The sequence below is a fragment of the Onychomys torridus genome, chromosome 6 (genome assembly GCF_903995425.1).
Source record: "Onychomys torridus chromosome 6, mOncTor1.1, whole genome shotgun sequence".
NCBI lineage: Eukaryota > Metazoa > Chordata > Mammalia > Rodentia > Cricetidae > Onychomys > Onychomys torridus.
The window spans coordinates 30,685,226-30,707,235 of NC_050448.1; the positions used below are offsets into that span (position 1 = coordinate 30,685,226).

Consider the following 22,010-nt stretch of genomic DNA (forward strand, 5'->3'; position numbering starts at 1 on the left):
CCCCCATAAAACAAAATTCAAGAGAAGAAAATAAAATGAGAAAAATAAAAAAAGGGAAATGTTGGGGAGTATTATTTTAAGTTGTGGTTGTTTTTTTGTTTGTTTATGTTGTATTTATTCAACTCTGTGAAGCTGTGATACTTTTTATTTTTTATTTTTTCGAGACAGGGTTTCTTTGTAGCTTTGGATCCTGTCTTGGACTAGCTCTGTAGACCAGGCTGGCCTCGAACTCACAGAGAACTCCACCTGCCTCTGCCTCCCAAGTGCTGGGATTACAGGCATGTGCTAGCGCCGCCCGGCTTGAAGCTGTGATACTTTGCCTGTCTAAAACACCTGATGGTCTAATGAAGAATCGAATGGCCAATATGCAGGAATTAAAAATCTCATCATAGAAGCTGCAGTGCGACCCAACAATCATTTTCTATACTCCTTTGTCCAGACATCTCTACTTGCAGGTGTTCATTACAAAGAGTCGTTGGTCTGGTTTGAGGCCCCTGGTCTCCACTACACATTCTATACTGGGCCCCCACTAGGACTCTTCCTGGACATCCAGCCATTGGCATCCTTTGTTGTGGAGATCCTTCAGCTTTGGGTCTGTGGGTCAGATCCCTTCACGGGCTTCAGCAGATCATAGATGGGGTGGATGCTGGGACAGGCCAAGTCATAACCCTGGGTCTGGGCCTCGGCAGCTGAAGGTCTGCCAGATGGGAAATGGGGACAGCTCTCCCATGGTTACAATTTTGGGGCTGCTTCACCTATACCTGTGCTAACCATGTTGGCCCTATTGTGCCACCCTGGCAAGGTGCAGGTGTTGCAGCTGGTGAGGTCAGGAATGGCTTTCCCATACTTATGACTACAGGACACCTGGCGTGTTTGTTTTGTTTTTAAATTACTTTTTCTTTTCTTTCTTTTTTAAAAAAATAATTTATTTTTATTTTATGTGCATTGGTGTTCTACTCGCATATATGTCTGTTGTGAAGGTGTCAGATCCCCTGGAACTGGAGTTTCAGACAGTTGTGAGCTGCCATTTGGGTACTGAGAATTGAACCTGGGTCCTCTGGAAGAACAGCCAGTGCTCTTATCCACTGAGCTATCTCTCCAGCCCCTACTTTTTCTTTTTTTTTTTTTTAGATTTATTTATTTATGTTCTGTATGCATATGGGTGTTTTGTCTGCATGTACATCTGCACACCAGAAGAGGGCATCTGGTCCTGTGGGACTAAAATTATAGACAGTTATGAGCCACCATATGAGTTGAGTGCTGAGAATTGAACTCAGGACTTTTGGAAGAGTAGCCAGTGCTCTTAACTGCTGAGCCTCCAACCTCTTCCTCCACACCACCGCCACCTCCTCCTTCTTTTGTATTCTTTTGTTTTTGGTTTTTTTCAAGTCAGGGTTTCTCTGTGTAGCTTTGGAGGCTGTCCTGGAACTCACTTTGTAGACCAGGTTGGCCTCGAACTCACAGAGATCTACCTGCCTCTGCCTCCCTAGTGCTGGGATTACAGGCGTGCGCCACCACCACCCGGCTTTTGTATTCTTTTGACTCTTCTTCCAGTTAACATAATTTAAGGCCAAATTAAAAAAATAAAGGCCTGGTGAAATCTGGCATGTTCTATGATACATGAGAAGGAATGTAGTGCCAAAAAGCCCATGACAGCTGTAGCCCTCAGTTCTGCTGCTAGTAAGATTGAATGTAGTTTTTCACTTTCGAGCTCCAAACCTACAGAGACTAAAAAGAAAAAAAAAAAAAAAAGAGACTCCCTAATGCCATCATTCTACGAAAGTATTGGTGTAAAATTCCCACAGATCCTTCTATATTATTCTGGGACTATATACTTGTTGCTTTAGAAATATCAAGACAGTGTTGCACACCTAATCCCAGGGCTGGAGAAGCAGAGGCAGGTGGCTCTAAATATTGAGTTCTAGGCCAGCTCCATAGTGAGACTCTCTCCAAAAATATGATATTTTGGGGGCTGAAGAGATGGCTCAGTGGTTACTGTGCCGGCTGTGATTCTGGAGGTCCCAAGTTCAGTTCCCAGCAACCACATGGTGGCTCACAACTATCTGTCATGAGATCTGGGCTCTCTTCTGGCCTGCAGGATACTGAATACATAATTAATAAATAAATCTTTAAGAAATATGGTATTTTAAGATGCATTTTATTTTATGAAATACTAGTAACGTTTTTATAAACTATACTTAGAAAAATTAGAAGATTGGGCTGGAGAGATGGCTCAGAGGTTAAGAGCACTGACTGTTCTTCCAGAGGTCCTGAGTTCAATTCCCAGCACCCACATGGTGGCTCACAACCATCTGCAATGAGATCTGGCACCCTCTTCTGTGTACATAATAATTTTTTAAAAAAAGAAAGAAAAAATTAGAAGATGTTATTTCAGTTCTTCAGTTTTCTTTTGAAATTTGATAAGGCTTTTTAAAATATGGGAACTTTGTGTCAGCCTCGGAGAGTGATTCAGAGAATTAAGGAGAGATGCTTTCATATAAGGAACAGCTAAAAGAACAAAGATGTTTTGGTTGAAATAAGCAGAGTAAGAGAGGAGAAACTCAAATCTTACAGAGATAGACTCAAATGTGAGGTTAAAAGGTATAGTTTAGATCAGTTCCTAAAGTTATTTTGCTAAATGCTGGCATCAGGCAGGAGCTGTGGTCACTTCCAGCAGCTGGGATTTAAGGTCTCTTCAGATTAAAGTAATACTGTAAAATAGTCTTGATTTGTTAATCTTACTTCAGTGGGTCTTTTCTTTTTTGGGGCAAGGTCTCACTATGTGGCTGTGGGTGGCCTGGAATTTGGGGAAATCTGCCTTCCTCTGTCTCTTGAGTGCTGAGATTAAAGGCATGCACCAGCATACCTAGCCTAAGTTCCCCCACCCCCACCCCTTGAGTCAGGGTTTCTCTGTGTAACAGCTCTGGCTGTCCTGGAACTTTGAGACCAGACTGGCTTCATATTTACAGAGATCTGCCTGCCTCTGCCTCCCAAGTGCTAGTATCAAAGAGGTGAGCTTTTGTGCCTGGCTTTTAAGACTTATTTTGATTGTATATGTAGGAGTGCTTTGTCTGAATGTATGTAAGTGTGTGCAGTGCCCATGGAGGCCAGAAAAGGAACTTCAGATCTTCTGAAACTGGGGTTACATATGGGTTGTATAGGGAACTGAATTGAAATCTTCTGTGAGAGCAGGAAGTATCTTACCCACTGAGCCATTTTTCCAGCCCACATTGTGGGTTTTGATGCCCTGTTTTCAAGGCACCATACTGCTGTTTTGTTCAGTCGTGGCATAAAAGATTGTGGGCACCCTTTGTGAGTAATTCTTAATTTGATGTCTCACTTCTACATGGTTTCTTTTTACTACCTTTTTATAACCAAGTTAAGATTTTCCTGTTTGAATGTTGCTTTTCCCGCTGAGTCTTGTTGGAGTTTGGTGGAGAACGTTGATTTTGTTAGCAGATCAGTTAGGTTCAAACTGCAAGGCCTAACTCTTAATGGGATGTGATTCTAATGTCAGTTCATTTTGAAAACCCTCGTGTTTCTGCTGGGGTCTCTCCCTCATATGCCCCTCCTTGCCTCATGGTCATACTGTTCTTCCAACTCAAATTCTTCAACGTGAATAGGATCAGATCCAGGCATGCAGAGTTTAGGAGTAAGCCTACAAGTTCATAAACAACTTTGTATGGTTGCTTTTCCCAGTTCTTTTGTATGTTCTTTCTGAATTGTTGATGCTTCTTTTCACTCTCTGACTAGAGAGCTTGGGCTTTAATTAGTCTACAGTATGGTGTACTTTTTGAGACTGCTTCTGGCCAGAGGTTAATTCATTTCTTTTGTTATTGAAGTAGCTTTTGGTTTCTGATAATTTCCCTTTTCATTTTATTGACTGCATTGCCTTTATTATTTTCTTTGGCTTGCTTGCTTCTTGCCTTCCTTTTTTTCTTTTTTCTTTTTCCTCAAGACAGGGTCTCATGTAGCCCTTGCTGGTCTAGAATTTACTATGTAGACAAGACTGACCTCGAACTCACAGAGATCTACCCATCTCTGCCTCCTGAGTGCTGGGACTAAAGGTGTGCAACCACTACACTAAGCTTTCTGTGTTTAGTTTGCTTTTATTCTTCTAATTTCTTAAAGTATAAACTGAGATAAGTAAGACTTTTAGTAATAGGCTTTTTCCTCTCTGATTGCTTTTACAATTGTTTTGAGACAGAATTTCTCTGTGTAGCTCTGGCTGTCCTGGAACTCACTCTGTAGACCTTTATTATTTTCTTTGGCTTGCTTGCTTCCTGCCTTCCTTTTTTTCTTTTTCTCCAGACAAGGTCTCATTATATAGCCCTGGCTAGTCTACAGTTTACTATGTAGACCAGGCTGGCCTCGAACTCAGAGATCTGTATGAAAGGTATGTGCTCCCATAGCCAGTGCTTTTGCAACTTTTTGTCTTTCCTTTCCAGCAGTGGGATTGTGATAGAACTTTAGTTTGCTTTTTCTTTTTCTTTTTTTTTTTTTCTTGGCCTGAAAATGGTTAAGATTCTTGGTTCTGTGCACTTAGCTTTAATATTAAGTGTTTTAATATTGAAAGGTTGTTGCTTTTTTTTTTTTTTTTTTTTTGAGAGAGAGAAAGTTTCGTTGTTTTTTCATTAATTTGGTCTTTATTTTCTCTGCACATGAGTTATACTTGATATTGTTCCCACAGGTTGTTGGAATGCTATTTTTCATTTACTTTCAACTATTGAAAGCTTCCATTTAGATGGTTTCTATTACTGTGGCTTCAGTTTCTGTAGTGTTTTTATAATCACAGTGGCTTCATCACTGTGATGTCTAATATTTTTAGTTTCTATAAGTAACTATTTTTTGTAGTTTTCATTCTAGGATTTCCATTTTCCTATTGAAGTTTTTTTATTTTCTGAAATGTCCAGGTTTTCTTTAATTCTTAGGTATTATATAATAGAAACTTCTTTGCAAGTCTTTGCTGCCTTCACCATTATTTCTGAGTGTGATGCCATTGATTGTTACTCTTGCAGGCTCTGGGTCACTTTTTTAGTACTTCTGTTTCTAGTAGTGCTGCCTTCCTTCCCTTCATAACTTTAGGTGCGATGGACAGTCAGGTGACTGTGTGCATCCTGTTGCCTTTAGTAAGAGGATTTTGTTTTGGCAGGCAGGTTTTTTTTGGGGGCGGGGAGGGTATGCATTAGCTTATTCTTTTCATGATCGTCTTTATTTTTTTATGCTTTATTTATTTATTTATTTATTTTGAGGCAAGGTTTCTTGGTAGACAGTTAGGCTTTGTAGGCTTGTACTGCTTTGGAGTTGTCCTTTCCATGGCTTAAGTGAGGTGTGGCCTTGCAAAGATTCTTAAGGACATTTCTCAAGCTTGTGTCTGTTGACCTCTGTGTGCTACCCTTCCTGAGAGTCTAGCTGTTAAGCAGTTTCTCACTCTATTGCTGCTCAGACTGTGACACTGCTGAAAGCTTTTCCACCCTAAGCTGCAGTCAGAAAAATAAAATGCCCTAGGCAGGAAAGGGCATTTACCTCCTTCCTAGACCACAGTCTGTGCTGTTTGCTGTCCAACAGCTGCTAACAGATGTTTCTTATGTAGTGACTTAGAACCAGAAGGCTCTCGCTGCATGTCTGAGAAGGCAGAGCAGGTGTCGTGGACACCTTAAGACCTGGTCTATAAAATGTCTCTGGGTAAAGAAAGGGGAATAGCTTTTGAGAACTGTACAGTGGCCCAAGAAGTAGAAGCCTGGTCTGAGCTATAGACCTGGGTGGACCACAGAGATTGTTACCATTTGTACCCTGTTTACCAGAGGATTGGGACAAAGACAGGCTTAGGGTCTGCCCTGCCTAAGTGGGGAACTGGAAAGAGATAGGATGGTCTTGGCTCCCTGTTGACTACACGGAATAGGATCTACTCATGCTGCTCCCTGACAAGGGACTGGAGAGGAGGCACACTTTTACCACCACCGCCACCACCAACCCCCGAGCCCAGAGGCAGGACTGGCTGTGTGGAAGATGACCTAACCACCAGGCTCAGGCAAAGACCACAGAGATTGTTGTGCAGTACCTCATTCTCTTTTCCTTCTTTAAAAAAGTTATTCTTTCTTTGCTAACTTTATATGTTACAATGATCTAATATATTTAGATCATGCATATTCCCTCAGCAACTCCTTCAATTTGTCCTGTATCTCCCTCTATCCCCACTTTCCTGTGGTTATCACAGTCTCAGTCTCAGTCTCTCCCCTCCCCCCTTCCTTCCTCTCTCTTCCTCCTCCCTCCTCTGCTCTTCTCTCTTTCCCTCCTCTCTCCTCTTTCTTCCTCCTCTCTCCCCCTCCTTCTCTTCTTCTTCCTCCTCCACCCCCCCTTTCTCTTTTCTCTCTTAACCGACTGAATCCACTTAGTGCTCTCCTGTACACTGGAACATAGTCTATCATGGGCCCCCTAGTGGTGTTTAGTTTGCTTCTCAGCTAGATGTGGGGCTTGGTAAATCCCTTTCCTCTCCATGCTAAAGTGCTGACTGGCTTAATCTTGTACATCTTGTGCCAGGCAGCTTTATTTAATATCCAGCTTCAATTTAATGAACTGGTTTTGTCCTGCCCCAAACACAGATTATCCTGGAACTGGGAATGGGTCTCCCTGCTGAGTGCTGAGATCATTTAAGGTTGTTTGGTTATATTTCCTTTATCTCCCCTCCCCTCCACTCTTTCTGACTTGTTTTTAAGATTTTTGTTTTGTTTTATGTTTTTGAGACAAGGTCTCACCAAATAACCCTTGGCTCAAATGGAGCTCACAATATAAATCATGCTGGTTCAAACTCACAGAGATCTGCCCGCCTCTGACTCCCAAGTGCTGGAATTAAAGTATACCTCCAAGCCTGGCTTTTTGTTGGGTTGTTTGTTTTTTTTCAAGACAAGGTTTCTCTGTGAAATAGCCCTGGCTGGCCTTGAACTCAAAGAGATCTACTTGCCTCTGCCTCCCGAGTGCTGGGATTAAAGATGCCACAACTGCCCGGCTCACACCTGGCTTTAAAAAATTTTTATTATTCATTCATTCATTTGTTTAGTTTTTGGTTTTTGGTTTTTCAGACAGGGTTTCTCCATGTAGTTTTGGTGTTGCCTGTCCTGGATCTGCTCTGTAGATCAGACTGGTCTTGAACTTGCAGAGATCCGCCTGCATCTGGCTCCAAGTGGCTGGGTTTAAAGGTGTGTGCCACCACCGCCCGGCACACCTGGCTTTTTATGTTTGTTTTTTATTAATATTTTTGGGGGAGGGTTGGAGAGGGAGAGGTGAGTGCAGGTGCCTGTGGAAGCCAGACATTGGATACCTCTGGAGCTGGGTTTATAGGTGCTTATGGGCCACCCAGTGGAGATGCTGGGAACCTAACTCAGGTTCTCTACAAGTTCAATATGAGCTCTGAACCACTGAACCGTCTCTCCAGCCTTTCTCTTTTTATTCTTTAGCTGGATCTACCTTATTTTCTTCCTTCCTCTTTATTATTCTATGCATTTTTTTCTTAATTTTTTTTTTAGATTTAAAAAATACTTTATGTGTATATTTTGCCTATACATATATGTGTGTACCACATGGGTTCTGGTGCCTGCAGGGATCAGAAGAGGGTATTGGTTCCTGGGAACTGGAATTAGAGATAGTTGTTAACTGTCCTGTGGGTTCTGGGAGTCAAACCTGGATCCTATATAAGAATAAGTGCTCTTAACCACTGAGCCATCTTCCTTTTTAAAAACATGATTTATTTACTTTCATTTTCTGTGCATTGGTGTTTTGTCGCATATATGTCCGTTGTTAGGTGTCAGATCCCCTGAAACTGGGGCTTCAGACAGTTGTGAGTTGCCATGTGGGTGCTGGGAATTGAACCTGGGTCTTCTGGGAGAACAACCAGTGCTCTTAACCACTGAGCCATCTCTCCAGCCTCCCTGAGCCATCTTTCTAGTCACACCTTTCCTCTTTTTGTTACTCCCCATTTTGTTTAATTGCTGGTCTTCTGTTTTTTATCTTAGCATGCATTATCTTGTTTTTTGTCCTTTACTTCCCTTCCAAATGATTGGAGTTGAAGGGATGGATTTTAATGTTTATTGTATTTCCATAGTTGTTGTGTTTATGTCAGAAATGATATTGTATTCTCAAAGAAATACTTGGGAGCAAGCCTAGTGCATTGATTGTGAGCTGAGGGCTTGTTGTGAGCTGCACCTCCAGTTCAGTGGGGAGGAACTCTGCCTTACTATAATCTAGTCCCTCTTGAGTATTGCAAATGTTTCTACTGAAACAACAGCGTGATTAAGTAAAAAATCCAGCCAACCACCAAATCTCACTATAGAGTCACATGAAAAATGGAAAATAAGAACATAAGACTTCACAATTACTAATTCTACAGGAGTATACTCTGTGAGAGTAAGGTAGAATACTGAATAATTGAAAAGGACGATTATAAGACCAGACAGTAAAATCAGAGTACACAGATTTCTGAATCAATTCAAAGAGAACAGAAGCAGACAGATAAGGGCACCAGTACAATCTGAAAGTGGAATTGAACATAAATACTAGAAAAATTGGAGTTTTGGGAGTGAAAAGGTAAATTGAGTAAAAAAATTCTAGAAAGCTTCACTTACAGAGTAAATAACTTTAGACTATGAGGACATACCAGGTGTGGTGTCCCATGCCTTTAATCTCAGCACTCAGGAGCAGAGGCAGGTGGATCTCTGAGTTTGAGGCCTCCATAGTAAGTTCCACGACACCCAGGACTACATAGAAAAACCTTGTCTGAAAAAGCAAAGCAAAATGAAAGACTATGAGGGCTTAAAGACAAGGGAGAGGAGTTAGAACAGTCAGACAGTGGGAATAAAATAGAGTGTGGGAATATTAGATGTGTGGGCATCTGGGCACCGTGGGCGTAGATGAGAGAGAGTCAAGTTAAAGGCATAGAGCACACATCCAGTGAAGTCACAGCAGGAAATGTACAAAACCCAGGGAAGAGCTGGTCAGAGAGTAAGAGTCACCTCAGCAGAAAAGATGTGAGAAGAGCCTCCTTACAATATAGTGTAAGCACACAGAACAGAGGTTGAAAACTAGCATGGTGCTGGTGGCTCATGCCTTTAATCCTAGCACTCAGGAGGCAGAGACCAGCCTGGTCTATAGAGTGAGTTCCAGAGCAGAGAGGGCTACACAGAGAAACCCTATCTCAAAGCCAGGAAAAAAATAATAATAAAAAAAAAAAAAAAAAAAAAAAGCTTGCAAGCTGCAAGAGACAGGCTTCAAGTCATCCATAAAGGCAAATCTATCAGAATAACAGTGGATTTCTCAACAGAAGCTCTGAAAATCCAGAGGGCACAACAAACCAATATATATCAAAGTCTGAAAGACAATACCTGCTGATCTAGCAAAGTCATCCTTCATAATTGAAGGGAAAAAAATAACACTTTCTATTATAAACATAAACTAAAGGAATTTACTTAAGACCATTTAGTGGCACCACAGAAAATATTTAAAGGAATCCTAAACATTGGAGAGAAAGATAAGCACATCCTGGAGGACACAAGAAGGATAAAGTGTTGCTAGAACGTAAATATAAGGATTAAGAAAATATCAATACAAACATAACACAGTGGCAGGTATGAATACATATCTCTGAATGTTTATGGTTTCAGTTTCTTACTAAAAGGCACAGATTAGCAGACCAGGTTACAAGACAGAATCCATCTGTTTGTTGTCTAAGAGAAATCTCACTGGAGGAGAATCACACTGTCTTAGTATGAAAGATGGGAAAAGATACTTCTTTTTTTGAGGGGGAGGTTTCAAATCAAAGTTTCTCTGGATAGTAGATCTGTCTACCTCTGCCTCCTGATTGCTGGGAATAAAGGTATTGGCCATCACCACCCGGCCAGAAAAAGATATTTCAAGAAATGGAACTAGAAATCAAGCAGGTGTAGCAGTATTTATTTCTGACAAAACAGACTTAGAATCAAAGTCCTTTTCTTGTGATTTTTTTTTCTTCTTCACCTCTCTCCTGCCCCTTTCCCGTTTTTCTTTCTTCCGCTCCCTTTCTCTATGACACCCCAATATGCTGTGGTGCAGGTTCTGCTTTTCAGTCTTTTGGCATGTACTTATTTGGTCCACTTAGCTTAAAAGACTACCTAGGTTAGAAAGTGTAATATAAAAACATAATTCCTGTTTCCTTCTCTCCCTCGATTCCTCCTTCCCTCCCTTCCTCCCTCCCTCCCTCCCTCCCTCCCTCTCCCTTTCTTTCTTTGTTGTTGTTTGTACAGTGTTTTGATACAGTCTCAGTATGTAGACTAGGCTGGCCTCAAACTCACAGAACCCATCTGCTTTTGCCTCTTGAGTGCTGGGATTAAAGGCGTACACCACCATGCCTGGTCTGTCCCTTTTAAATCATACTTACTTTTCCTTTGACTCAGTTATTAGATTTTTAAAAAATGAGCTTATACTTTTTCAGATCTATCTTTCACTTTGTCCTGCTTTTACTTTTTTGTATTGTATTTAAACCTTTCAACTTTTGGTGATAGAGCTTTGGGTGTGGTAGGCAAGTGCTCTGCCACTAGATTACATTTTCATCCTCTTTTGGTGACCATTTAGTGGGACTTAGAAGAATCTGAGGATAACATTCTGCTTAATAGCCTAAAAACTTAATAATGAACTTGGAAAATTTCTGCATTTATTGGCAAACTAACATACTTTTTTTTTTTTTTTTGACAGAGATGTTATGAACATAAACAGTATAGAAATGGATTGAAGTTCTGTAAACAAATCCTTTCCAATCCCAAATTTGCAGAGCATGGAGGTAAGGACAAATACTATGCACCTTTAACTAGATTTGGCATTATTGAATGACTGTCTGGCTTCCTTTATTTTGCTCTGGTATTCAGCTGTAGACCATTAACTCTTTATGAGAAGATAAAATTTAATAATGGATTTTGGGTTAAATACCAAGAAAATGATAGCACACTCAATTGAAGTTTTGGTTTCTTCTTATTTTCAGTATTAGCTCTTTTACTAGTGCTAATGGAAAGGCAGAAGAGCCCATTTAGGCCGGATGCTTGTTTTAATTAATGTGTTTATAAGAAAATTTTACTTTAGAACTTTGAGCTGGAAGAACTTTATTCTTTACCATAAGTTTGTCAGAAGATGACCATTTATTTTCTTGTTTATATTGTATCTTAATTAGCTCATCACCACTGAGTCATAGTTAAGACATTTGTATTTAAAGTCAGATGTATAGCTTTTGCCTAGATAATGGTGGTGATTAGATATTTGTAGAATGGTTGATGAGTATGTGACTAAACTTGAAAGAATAAAAGGAAAATAACATTTTGTGGGTCTGATATCAATAGCTTTGGGAACCATGACTCATTAGTAATGAATTGACTTGTGTGTTGAGGAGGTGAGATTGACAGTTCACTATGAAGTTTTCATCCTTCCTTCTCTTCATGTATTATGATTCCCTATGCTTGGACTTTTACCATGCTGCAGTCTGGAGATGGAAGCAGTAAGTCAAAAGACTTACACTGATTTCCTTTCCTTGAAAACCTTCTTCAGTTGTTATCTGGATAGTAGGTTTTTTTTTATTCCATTGCTGAAATAGGCATTCTGGTAATGGAGCTTCTAATTTAATCATGATAGTTTCATTATCAGAAAGTGTAATAGCTCATAATTTTAGAGTAGTTTTTCCCTCTTTTTATCTAAAACATTTTAGGAAGAAATAGTTTAACAGACTGAAATTAGGTTGAATATGAAGTATCACAACTTCACTGGAGATACTTTAGACAGATGATACCTTAGGGCTTTATTTTGTTAGTTTGTGAGAGCAGAACTCGTGCTGGTTTGTGATCCATGGCCGTGCTGCCATCTTCATCTAGGAGCAAGGGTTACGGGTGCACACGACATCTGGTCCCACATATATCTTTATTCTTTCCTTCCTAGATATAGTTCCAATTTTGTTTCTTTTTTGTTTTTTTTTGAGACAGGGTTTCTCTGTGTAACCCCGGCCATTCTGAAATTTGCTTTGTAGACCAAGCTGGCCTTGAACGCAAAGAGATCAGCCTGCCTCTGTTAGGGTTAAAGGCATGTGCCACCACCACCCGCTGTAGTTCTAAAATTCAATCTTAAAAATCACAGTATTTGTTTTTAATTCATAGGATTATGCATCATAAAAATTTGGAATACCTTTTCTTGTTTGAAGAGTTACTATTTCCCACAATACTCTTTTTTTAAATCTATTTTTTAAAATTTATTTTTACTTTATGTGCATTGGCATTTTGCCTACATGTATATTACGTGCGTGAGGGTGTCAGAAGCTCTCGGACTGGAGTTACAGACAGGTGTGAGCTGTCTTGTGGGTGCTGGGAATTGAACCTGGGTCCTTTGGAAGAGCAGTCAGTGCCACTGAGCCATCTCACCAGCCCCTCTTTCCCTGCCTGTGCTCTCAAACTGGTGATTTGAAATGGTGAGCTTCTGACGTCTTTAACTGTGTTTGTCATAGTAATCCTAAAGACTCAATAATAAATTTCTGAAAATCAGAGATGTAGGGGATGTGTAAGTGGCAGTGGTAATGTACTTGCTAAGCAAACATGGACATCTGAGTTGAAATTCCTCTAAACCACAAGAAAAGCTAGACAAGGCAGTGTGCACCCTTGTAATCCCAGTACACTTATGGGAAATAAGAATCAAAGACAGGAGAATCTCAGGAAGCTGAGAGACCAACTATTTTGGCATACACAGTTGCAAATAACAGTAAGGCTTTGCTTCAAAAAAGATTGAAAGCAAAGACAGAAACCCAAGGTTCTCTTCTGACCTCAACACATGTGCTGGTGCATGCAAGTGCCTTCATACAAACACATACACATACACAAGTCATAAACACACAAAATCAGAACTGTAGATAATTTTTATGTGTGTCTTAATGAATAATTGATTTAGCCTTCATACAGCTTAGATTCATAAAAATGAAGTCTGTTTTCAAGATAGTATTTCCTATTTTACAGGAATAAGTATATAGTCAATCTCATGAATTTCCCTAAGAATGCTAGCAGAGTGATTATTACTAGATAGTCTGCCTAGTCCGATGTTGGTGCATTTTGTGTTCTTATCTTTTTTTTCCCCCTGAGACAGGATTTCACTGTGTTGTTCTAGCCAACCAGAAAATTTTATATGTAGGTGTATGTCCTGGCCTCAAACTTACAAGAGGTCTGTCTACTTCTGCCTTCTAAGTGTTGGGATTAAAGACAAATGCCACCATACCTGGTTAGGTTTTATCTTACATTTATTCATTTAAAAAACAAATTGGTGAGAACCTGCAAGAGCAGAATCTAGAGGTTTTTGCTTAGTTGCCTTGTTGGTTTTTGAAAATATTTTAATTCTGTACAAGCCTGGAAACATCTTATTAATCTTGAAATGTTTGTGCTGGTTGTTTTTTAGATTATAGCTATTTCTTATTGATTATTTTCTTCTACCTTCTTTTTTTTTTTCTTTGTTATTAAACCAGAAACTCTGGCTATGAAAGGATTAACATTGAACTGTCTGGGAAAGAAGGAAGAAGCTTATGAATTGGTTCGCAGAGGTTTGAGAAATGACTTGAAGAGTCATGTGTGTATCCTTTTGAAAAGTATTGAGAGATTGAGTGGCTGTTTTGATATAAGAAAACAAACTGACTGAGTCAAGAAATGGAGATCCCTCTTACCATGAGGAAGTGTTTTTTTTTCTTAAACTGAAAACAACTGTCATGATTCAGGGAGCTTTTTTCATATAACCACTGCATTTTAACAATACTTGTTAGATAAACTGTATTTGTGGAAGCTCTTTTTATTTTGGGAGGGGCCATTGCTATGGCTTGAATATTTATATTCCTCTAAATTCACATGTTGAAGCCTAGTCACTAGAATGATGGTATTAGGAGGTAGGGTTGTTTAAAAAGTGAGTAGTGTGTACTTTCATATAAAAACTCCTTTGCCACATGAGGATACAATTAGTATATGCCATCTATGAAGGAGAGAGCAAGAGTCACTAGATAATGGATATTCAGAAGTAGTATGAACAGCAGATTTCTTCTGTTTATAAATTACCCAGTTTAAGTAAGTATTTTGTTATAGCAGACTAAATGGTCCAAGACAGTGATTTCATTCACCCCTGATGATAATTTTAGAAAGGCTATAGTATAAGGAATATTAAAGAACCTATACTATATTGAGTAAGAGCAGAGGCAGTGAAGTATAGGTTTAGCGTGTGACGAACTTCACTTAGACCAAAGCCCTACTCAGCCTCTTCTGTTATATTAGGACTCAATTTTCTCATTTGTGAAATGGGGATATTCATACTCTACTGGTGTGGTGACTTAATGTTGAAATATATAACAAAATTTGTGTTAAGGGGTTGATAAGAGCTGTATTTGAGTAGAAATGTATGAGGGAAAACAGAGGGGAAAAAATGTACTTTGGTAGTTTTCAGTCTCTAGTAAGGATTCCTGTACTTGTTTTGTGGGCTAGCATAATTTAAGAGCTGAGTCATTTAGCACATTTTCAAATGTTTAGAGGTCTATTAGTATAGTACAGGTGAACTAAATAGTCTGTTGAAGGAAAGTACTAGATACCTAACTAGAACATTTTGAGTGTATATAAAACATGGCTTATTCAAAGAAGTACCGCTAGTCCTGCAAAGCAGAAGCGTGTCAAGAAGAGTGGTGGGGACTAGAAAGGTAAGCCAGGGCTCAGCTGTGCAGTTGTAGATGCCCTTCCATTCTGCTCTGGGTTTACTTACTCACAGTTGATGTAACTTGCTTAAATTACTGTTTTTTAGATTAATTTTTATGTTTATGTGTCTTTTGCCTGCATGTATGCATTTATACCACATGGCTGCCTGGTGCCCTTGGGAGCCAGAAGAAGGTGTCAGATCTTCTGGAACTGGAGTTACATAGGTGCTGGGAAATGAACCCAGGTCCACTGCAAGATCAACAAGTGCTCTGAATCACTGAGCTGCCTCTCTAGTTCTCTGATGAACTTTCTAGGAAAGTTTAACTCTTTGAAGATGATAGGCTGTTTAGGAGAAAGGATTAAAGACACATTATTTTGGTTTTTATTTTTTGGGTTTTAAAAGAGTAGAGGATAGAATAAAAAAGATCAAAGGGGTAGTAGGATTGAGCGACTATAGTGATACAGTAAAAAGGGCTTATGCTAGAGGAGCTCTCTCTGTGTCTCTCTGTCTCTGTCTCTTTCTCTATCTCTGTCTCTCTGTCTCTCTCTCTCAATAGGGTTTCTCTGTGTAGCCCCGGCTCTGCTGCAACTCTGTAGGCCAGGCTGTCCTTGAACTCAGAGATCTGCCTACCTCTGCTTTCTGAATGCTGGAATTAAAGGCATGTATCATCATGCCTGGCTATATAATATTCTTATAACCAATTGTCAATTTCCTTGCTTATCTATTTCCTTTAGTAAATTATAAGATCTCTGAATATAGGAAATAAACCCTAATTATTGAGAATTTTTATCAATTCTTTTTTAAGTTAGTATTTTGGTTTTATATGTGATTGAGTTTTGGGAACTTTGTGCCTTGTCCTAAAGACCTTTTAGCCAAAGGAAAGCCCTTCAGGATATCATATAAGTATACATCTTGGGCTAGTTCTTCCCTTTTAATGCTAAAGATTGTTCTTTACATTTACTTGGTATTTGCTTTGTGTCAGCCAGTGAGTACTTTCATGAATATTATATCAGTTAGTTATCCTTGTTTTCCTCAGCTGTGTAGATATTTTTATTTACATTTTGTAAATGAGAAACAAACTAAAGCTAATTTCTTTGAGGTTATAGTGTTAATAAAGTAGGTTAGACCTAATTATCTGGCTTCAAATGCTGTGTTCTTTTTTTGTTTGTTAAATTCTCCTTTATCTGTGTATTCTTTCCCAGTGTCCCCGTTTACATTCAGAAATTTACAAATGTTAGCTTTTCAGATTTCTTGGGATATTGTTTGGTATATATGTGTAAAAACTTTTTTTTCTTTTTTTCTTTTTTTGTTTGAAAGAAGGTTTCACTGTGTGCCCCTGGCTGTCCTAAAACTCAACAGAAGTCTGTTTGTCTCTCTGTTTCCTGAGTGCTGAAATTTAAGGCATGTGCTTTCACACCTGTCTGGAAATAGTATTTCTTGACATGTAGATATATCCTTAACTAAGTTCCTTTAGGTTGGCATGTTTATGGCCTTCTTCAGAGGTCAGACAAGAAATATGATGAAGCCATTAAGTGCTACCGAAATGCACTGAAATGGGACAAGGACAATCTTCAGATCTTAAGAGATCTTTCCCTACTTCAGATTCAAATGCGAGATCTTGAGGGTTATAGGGTAAGTAAAATAGTTATTTTTGTCTTTATCACAAGAGAAAAATCTTGTCACTTAGAATATTTAATATATTCTGGTAAAGAAATTTTTCTTTCCATTTTTTGAAAGAAATTGAACTAACTGCCCCCCTTAGTGATTACACCAGTGATTGGAACGGTTAGATCTTAAAAACCAATCATTTTGTTTTGAGATAGAGTAGGAGTACTATGTACGTTGTTACTTACTTTGTTAAACATTGATACTCAGGTAGAATGTTGCTATTAATATTTTATAACTATAGTCTTTTGTTATTTTTTGTAAAGTAAGTTAATTTTTTTGTTTGTCTCTATATTCATTGAGATTTAATACAGTTTAGTAGCTTCTGTTTAACCCTTAAATCAGTAGTAGGTTTATTATTTCCTCTTTAATATTCTATTTCTTCATGATAGTGCTTGCCAAGCTGCTTTCTTTACATGCTTTAATTAAACATTTGGGGTGAACTTTCTAAAGAATTTCATTTGCTGCTTTTGTTGAGGAGATCAGGAAATAAAGAAGGATATCTGGTATCAAGTTAAGAAAAATACCATAAGATTAGAACTGGAGGCTTCAAAGTATTTATTTGTTCCTATACAGCTATATAATATTAGATGTTGAAATTTTTCTAAAATAGTTAACAGAATTATGTTAACAGAAGGAATAATTGTGAAGCAAATTAATATGACTTTTTGTTTTCTTAGGCCCTGAGGATTAAATTCAGGGCCTTGTGTGCTAGTCAGTGGAGAAGCATTTGCTTTAACTGTAAACCTGAGTATGAGTTTTGTTTTTTCTACCCTGTGAAGGAAACAAGATACCAGTTGCTTCAGCTTCGACCTGCACAGAGAGCATCATGGATTGGTTATGCTATTGCTTACCATTTATTAGAAGACTATGAAATGGCAGCAAAAATTTTAGAAGAATTTAGGAAAACACAGCAGGTAATAACAAGCCAGTTTATTGTGTCTGATTTTAAGTATAACTAAAAGAAAGAAATTTATATAGTTTAGCTAACATTTTATTTGGAAATAGCTTCAAACTTCACAATTAAAAGAGTAGTAGAGGGGCTGGAGAGATGGCTCAGAGGTTAAGAGCACTGACTGCTCTTCCAGAGGTCCTGAGTTCAATTCCCAGCACCCACATGGTGGCTCACAACCATCTGCAGTGAGATCTGGCGCCCTCTTCTGTATACATAACAAATAAATCTTAAAAAACAACAACAACAAAAAAGAGAGTAGCAGAAAAAGCTACAGGAGCCACCTGTATTTAATGGTAAACATGTGTGGTACATGTACTTTAAAATGTTTACGGTTAATATCTGTGCTTATTGATTACAGACATACTCTCTACATACTTCACAGTGCTCCTAAGAATTATTGTAATTATTATAACTGCAGATAGTATCACAGATTATCAAAATTAGAGTTATTTTTAAGCTGTGGTACATAGTGAAAATGGTCTTAATTTCTTTCTTTCTAACAATTTTTTTTCAATTCCATTGTCTGGTTTGGAGGCATAACTGTCATGTAGTGATCATTTCTCTGGAGTTTATATGAAATAATTTTAAATAATTTGTATTTTCTGAGGCTGGAGAGATGCCTCAGTGGTTAAGAGCACTGACTGCTCTTCCAGAGGAGCTGGGTTCAATTCCCAGCATCCACATTACAGCTCACACTTGTCTGTAATTCTAGTTCCTGGGGATCCAACACCATAGCAAAACACCAGTGCACATAATACAAATAAATAAATAAAAAGGATTTGTATTTTCTGCTATTAATTATTTTGCTGAGCATACAGTAATGTTTTGGAACGTTCCTTAGTTTGGATTGTTTGCCTTCCCTTACTGTTAGTTAAACCTGCACTTCTCACAGAAATCCACAGAGAAGATGGTTGCTTCTCAGTTCAGCACATCAACTGCTCTCTAATTTATCTACTCCATTTTATTGCTGTTAGGATGGTATTTGTAACTGTAAACTTGTTTTACTTTTTATTTACGAACAACCTAAGACCAAACAGCTCATCTGTCATCAGATTTTGACCACTAGCCTTAGTATTCACTGCGTGACTCAGCTGTTAAAATTGTAGCTATTAAGTAGGGATTCTCTGCACCATTTTTTTTCTAGATTTTTTATTTGCATCCTCTTGCTAACAGATTTCCCTCTTTCCATTTATTTATTGTATATCTTAACTTGTGGGTTATTATATTCAATTTATTATAAGCTTTTATTAACATTTCATAAACAGATATTTAGGAATTGTAAAAGTATTGCTGTTAACAAGGTATTATCTTTTTGTTTGGGGTGTGTAAATAATTTTCTAATGTAAAAAATAAAATTCTTATTGTTAGCATTCCTTGTATCTACATGCAGACATCTCCTGATAAAGTGGATTATGAGTATAGTGAACTCCTTTTATATCAAAATCAAGTTCTTCGGGAAGCAGGTCTCTATAGAGAAGCCTTGGAACATCTTTGTACATATGAAAAGCAGATTTGTGATAAACTTGCTGTAGAAGAAACCAAAGGTATTTTAAAAACTGTAACTTTTAATTAGAGCCAAGAGTGGGCTGAAAATTCATAGTTGTTGCTGACAGTTGCATATAATTCAGTTTGTTGATGGGGAAATAGTGTATCATTCATGCATTTTGAATAATTTGTGATGTAGGAAAATATACATTAAATGATGAACATTGTTGATTGAGGAGAAAAATCCACAACAATTCATTTAATAAAATGACTTTGGTAAAGTGTTTTTGTTTTTGATTTTTCATTGTCTTTAAGGGGGCTGTGCATTGTCCTCTTGGCTGGTCTCAAACCCTGGGCTTAGTGGTCCTCATTCTCTAGCTGGGAGTAATTGAGACTACAGGGTTAGGTTAAGCTAGCACCCAGTGAAGAACCCTTCACTGTATTCACTCTGTAAAGAACCCTTGTATTGATATACAGGGCTGGGGATATAGCTCAGATGTAGAGTACTAGCCTAGCATGTATGAGGCCTTGAGTTTGAATTCCCAGTACTGCAAAAAAAGGAAAAGAAATCACTACAGGATTTAGTCAAAACACAGGAGACAGTTGTAATTTTATAAAACAAGATTAACTATTTTAGAAATAACTCATTGGAAAAATTACAGTGTAAGTACTGTATGCCAGATTTTATTACCAGTAGTATATATTTATAAATTAGTTAGTCCTTACTAAAATATGTAGAGGAAGCTGGATGTAGTGGTGCACTCCTACAATCCTACACTGAAGGGACTAAGGCAGGGTCAGGAGTTTGAGGCTAGCCTGGATTCTAGAGCAAGATCCTGTTTCAACTGGACCCCCTGCTCCCTACAAAAACAAAAACAAAAACAAAATCCCAAAAACAAAATTCAACAACAAAAATAAACTAAAAGAGAAAGAATTTCCACATCTCTATGGTTTATCTGAATTTCTTTGAAAGAATAGAAAAACCATAAATTCTAGATGCAAAGGAACTCGATTTGGATTCTTTTGTGATAGAAGAGGTAGGTCCTTAAATAAATGTCTCCAAATGCTACCATTTATTCCTAGGCCGAGAAAAAGAGAGCTTTATAGTTCTTACTCATTTGTTAGTTGGTTGGTTGGTTGGTTGGTTTTTTGGTTGATTGATTGATTGATTGATTGATTGAGTGAGTGAGTGAGTGATTGAGTGATTGATTGATTGATTTGAGACCAAGTCCATTTATGTTGTGATAGGTTAGCCTTTCCAGCTGTTCTGTTGGTGTTCTGGCCTGGCTTCTTAAGACTGAATGTCTCTTGTGTGCCTTGTGCGGTATTTTTTATAGTATTCAGAGTTTTGTCTTGTTAGAAGAGCAAACAAAATGTCTTTAATTATTGTCAGATGTACCTTGAGAACCCAGCCACATGTTGAGGTTCAAAGTCTTAATTTTTACAACACTCTGAAAGACCCTTCACAAATTTACTTAAGTTATGTCTGCTTTAAAATACTGAAAATAGTAGTGACTTATTTGATCATTTGAAGCAGGATAGGGACGATGGGAATTCAGGAGACTGTCCACTGTCAAAAATATTAATTCAAAACCAGACTTTAAAGAGAATTTTTGTGGGAAAATTTCCTTGGGTATTTTAATTACTGTCTTTTTGTTAAATAGGGGAACTTCTGTTGCAGCTGTGTCGTTTGGAAGATGCTGCTGATGTTTATAGAGGATTACAAGAACGTAACCCTGAAAACTGGGCCTATTACAAAGGCTTAGAGAAAGCACTGAAGCCAGGTAGTGTCCTCATAGTCACTGTTTTTATTCTTTTCTTTTCTTTTTTCTTTTTTGAGACAGAGTTTCTCTGTGTTGTCCTGGCTGTCCTGGAACTCACTCTATAGACCAGGCTGACCTTAAACTCACAGACATCTTTCTGCCTCTGCTTCCTGAGTGCTGAGATTAAAGGCATGCACCACCACAGCCCAGCTTTTTTTTTTTACTTCATCCTTTTCTTAATGTATGTTTTATTAACATTTTGTAAAATGCAACCAAAAAAACAGTGGGTAAGGCTGTACAGAATCTGCAGCCAGACAGTTCTGTAATCGGCACCTAGGAAGTGAATTCCAGGGCTACATAGTGAGACTGTCTCAAGAAAACTAAACAAACAAAAAGAAGCAGAAATTGGTTCAAGTCTAACATGCTAGATTTTGTTAGTTCATGCTTACAACCTCTGTACTTGAGAGGATGAGGCAGGAGAATTTTGAGTTTGAAGCAAGCCTGGGTTGAAAAAGTAGTTTCAAGATCAGATTTTATATATTGATACCCAGAAATAACAATGAAACAGTAGGTCCAAAATCTAAATGTATAAGTATACTTCTCAGTCATATAAAAGATTGAGAATATTCTGAAATCTACTTTTACAAGATGATAGAATTGTTTGAAAATGGCCAGTGAGATGACTCAGTGGGTGAAGGTACTTACCATCAAGCTGAATGTGATCTGAGCTTGATACCTGGGACGCACATGATAGAAGAAGAGACTTGACTTCCAACCTGTGACCTCAAACTGTATACAGTGGAATGCAAATGCATGTGTGTGTCCCCACCCCCAACACACACTATACCACACTCAAATAAGTAAATGCTATATAAGTTTTTATGTATAAGAGTGATTTGCCTACATGCATGTATGTGCACCACTTTTATCATGTCTGATATCCATGGTGGCCAGAAGTCATCAGGCCCTCTTGGACTGGGATTACAAATGGCTGTGAGCTTGCTTGAAATCAAGGTCAGGTCTTCTGGAAGATAATCCAGTGCTCTCAACCATAGAGCCATTCTCCAGCTCCATAAATTTTTTTAGTTTAAAAAAAGAAAAAAACTGGACTGGAGAGATGGCTCAGAGGTTAAGAGCACTGACTATTCTTCCAGAGGTCCTGAGTTCAATTCCCAGCACCCACATGGTGTCTCACAACCATCTGGAATGAGAGATCTGGCACCCTCTTCTGTGTACATAAAAAATAAATAAATCTTAAAAAAAAAAAAAAAACTGCCAGGCCCAGTAACACATACCTTTAATCCTGGTATTTAGGAGGCAGAGGCAGACAGACCTATGTGAAATTGAGGATAGGCTGTCTACACTGTGATTTTTTTTTTAGGCTAGCAAGGGTGACATAGTGAGGCCTTGTCTTCAAAGAAAGAAAGAAAGAAAGA

The 22,010-nt window shown here is 38.3% G+C and overlaps 1 protein-coding gene across 1 annotated transcript in view; it reads left to right on the forward strand.

Annotated features, from left to right (window-relative positions):
• Naa15 (N-alpha-acetyltransferase 15, NatA auxiliary subunit) overlaps nucleotides 1-22,010 on the forward strand; it is a 71,127-nt gene that overhangs the window by 14,820 nt on the left and 34,297 nt on the right. Inside the window, exons 2-7 of the mRNA XM_036189647.1 lie at nucleotides 10,720-10,804; nucleotides 13,505-13,609; nucleotides 16,181-16,338; nucleotides 17,154-17,288; nucleotides 18,717-18,870; nucleotides 20,476-20,595. Of these exons, the coding sequence (XP_036045540.1) occupies nucleotides 10,720-10,804; nucleotides 13,505-13,609; nucleotides 16,181-16,338; nucleotides 17,154-17,288; nucleotides 18,717-18,870; nucleotides 20,476-20,595 (757 nt within the window). The remainder of the gene's footprint in view (nucleotides 1-10,719; nucleotides 10,805-13,504; nucleotides 13,610-16,180; nucleotides 16,339-17,153; nucleotides 17,289-18,716; nucleotides 18,871-20,475; nucleotides 20,596-22,010) is intronic.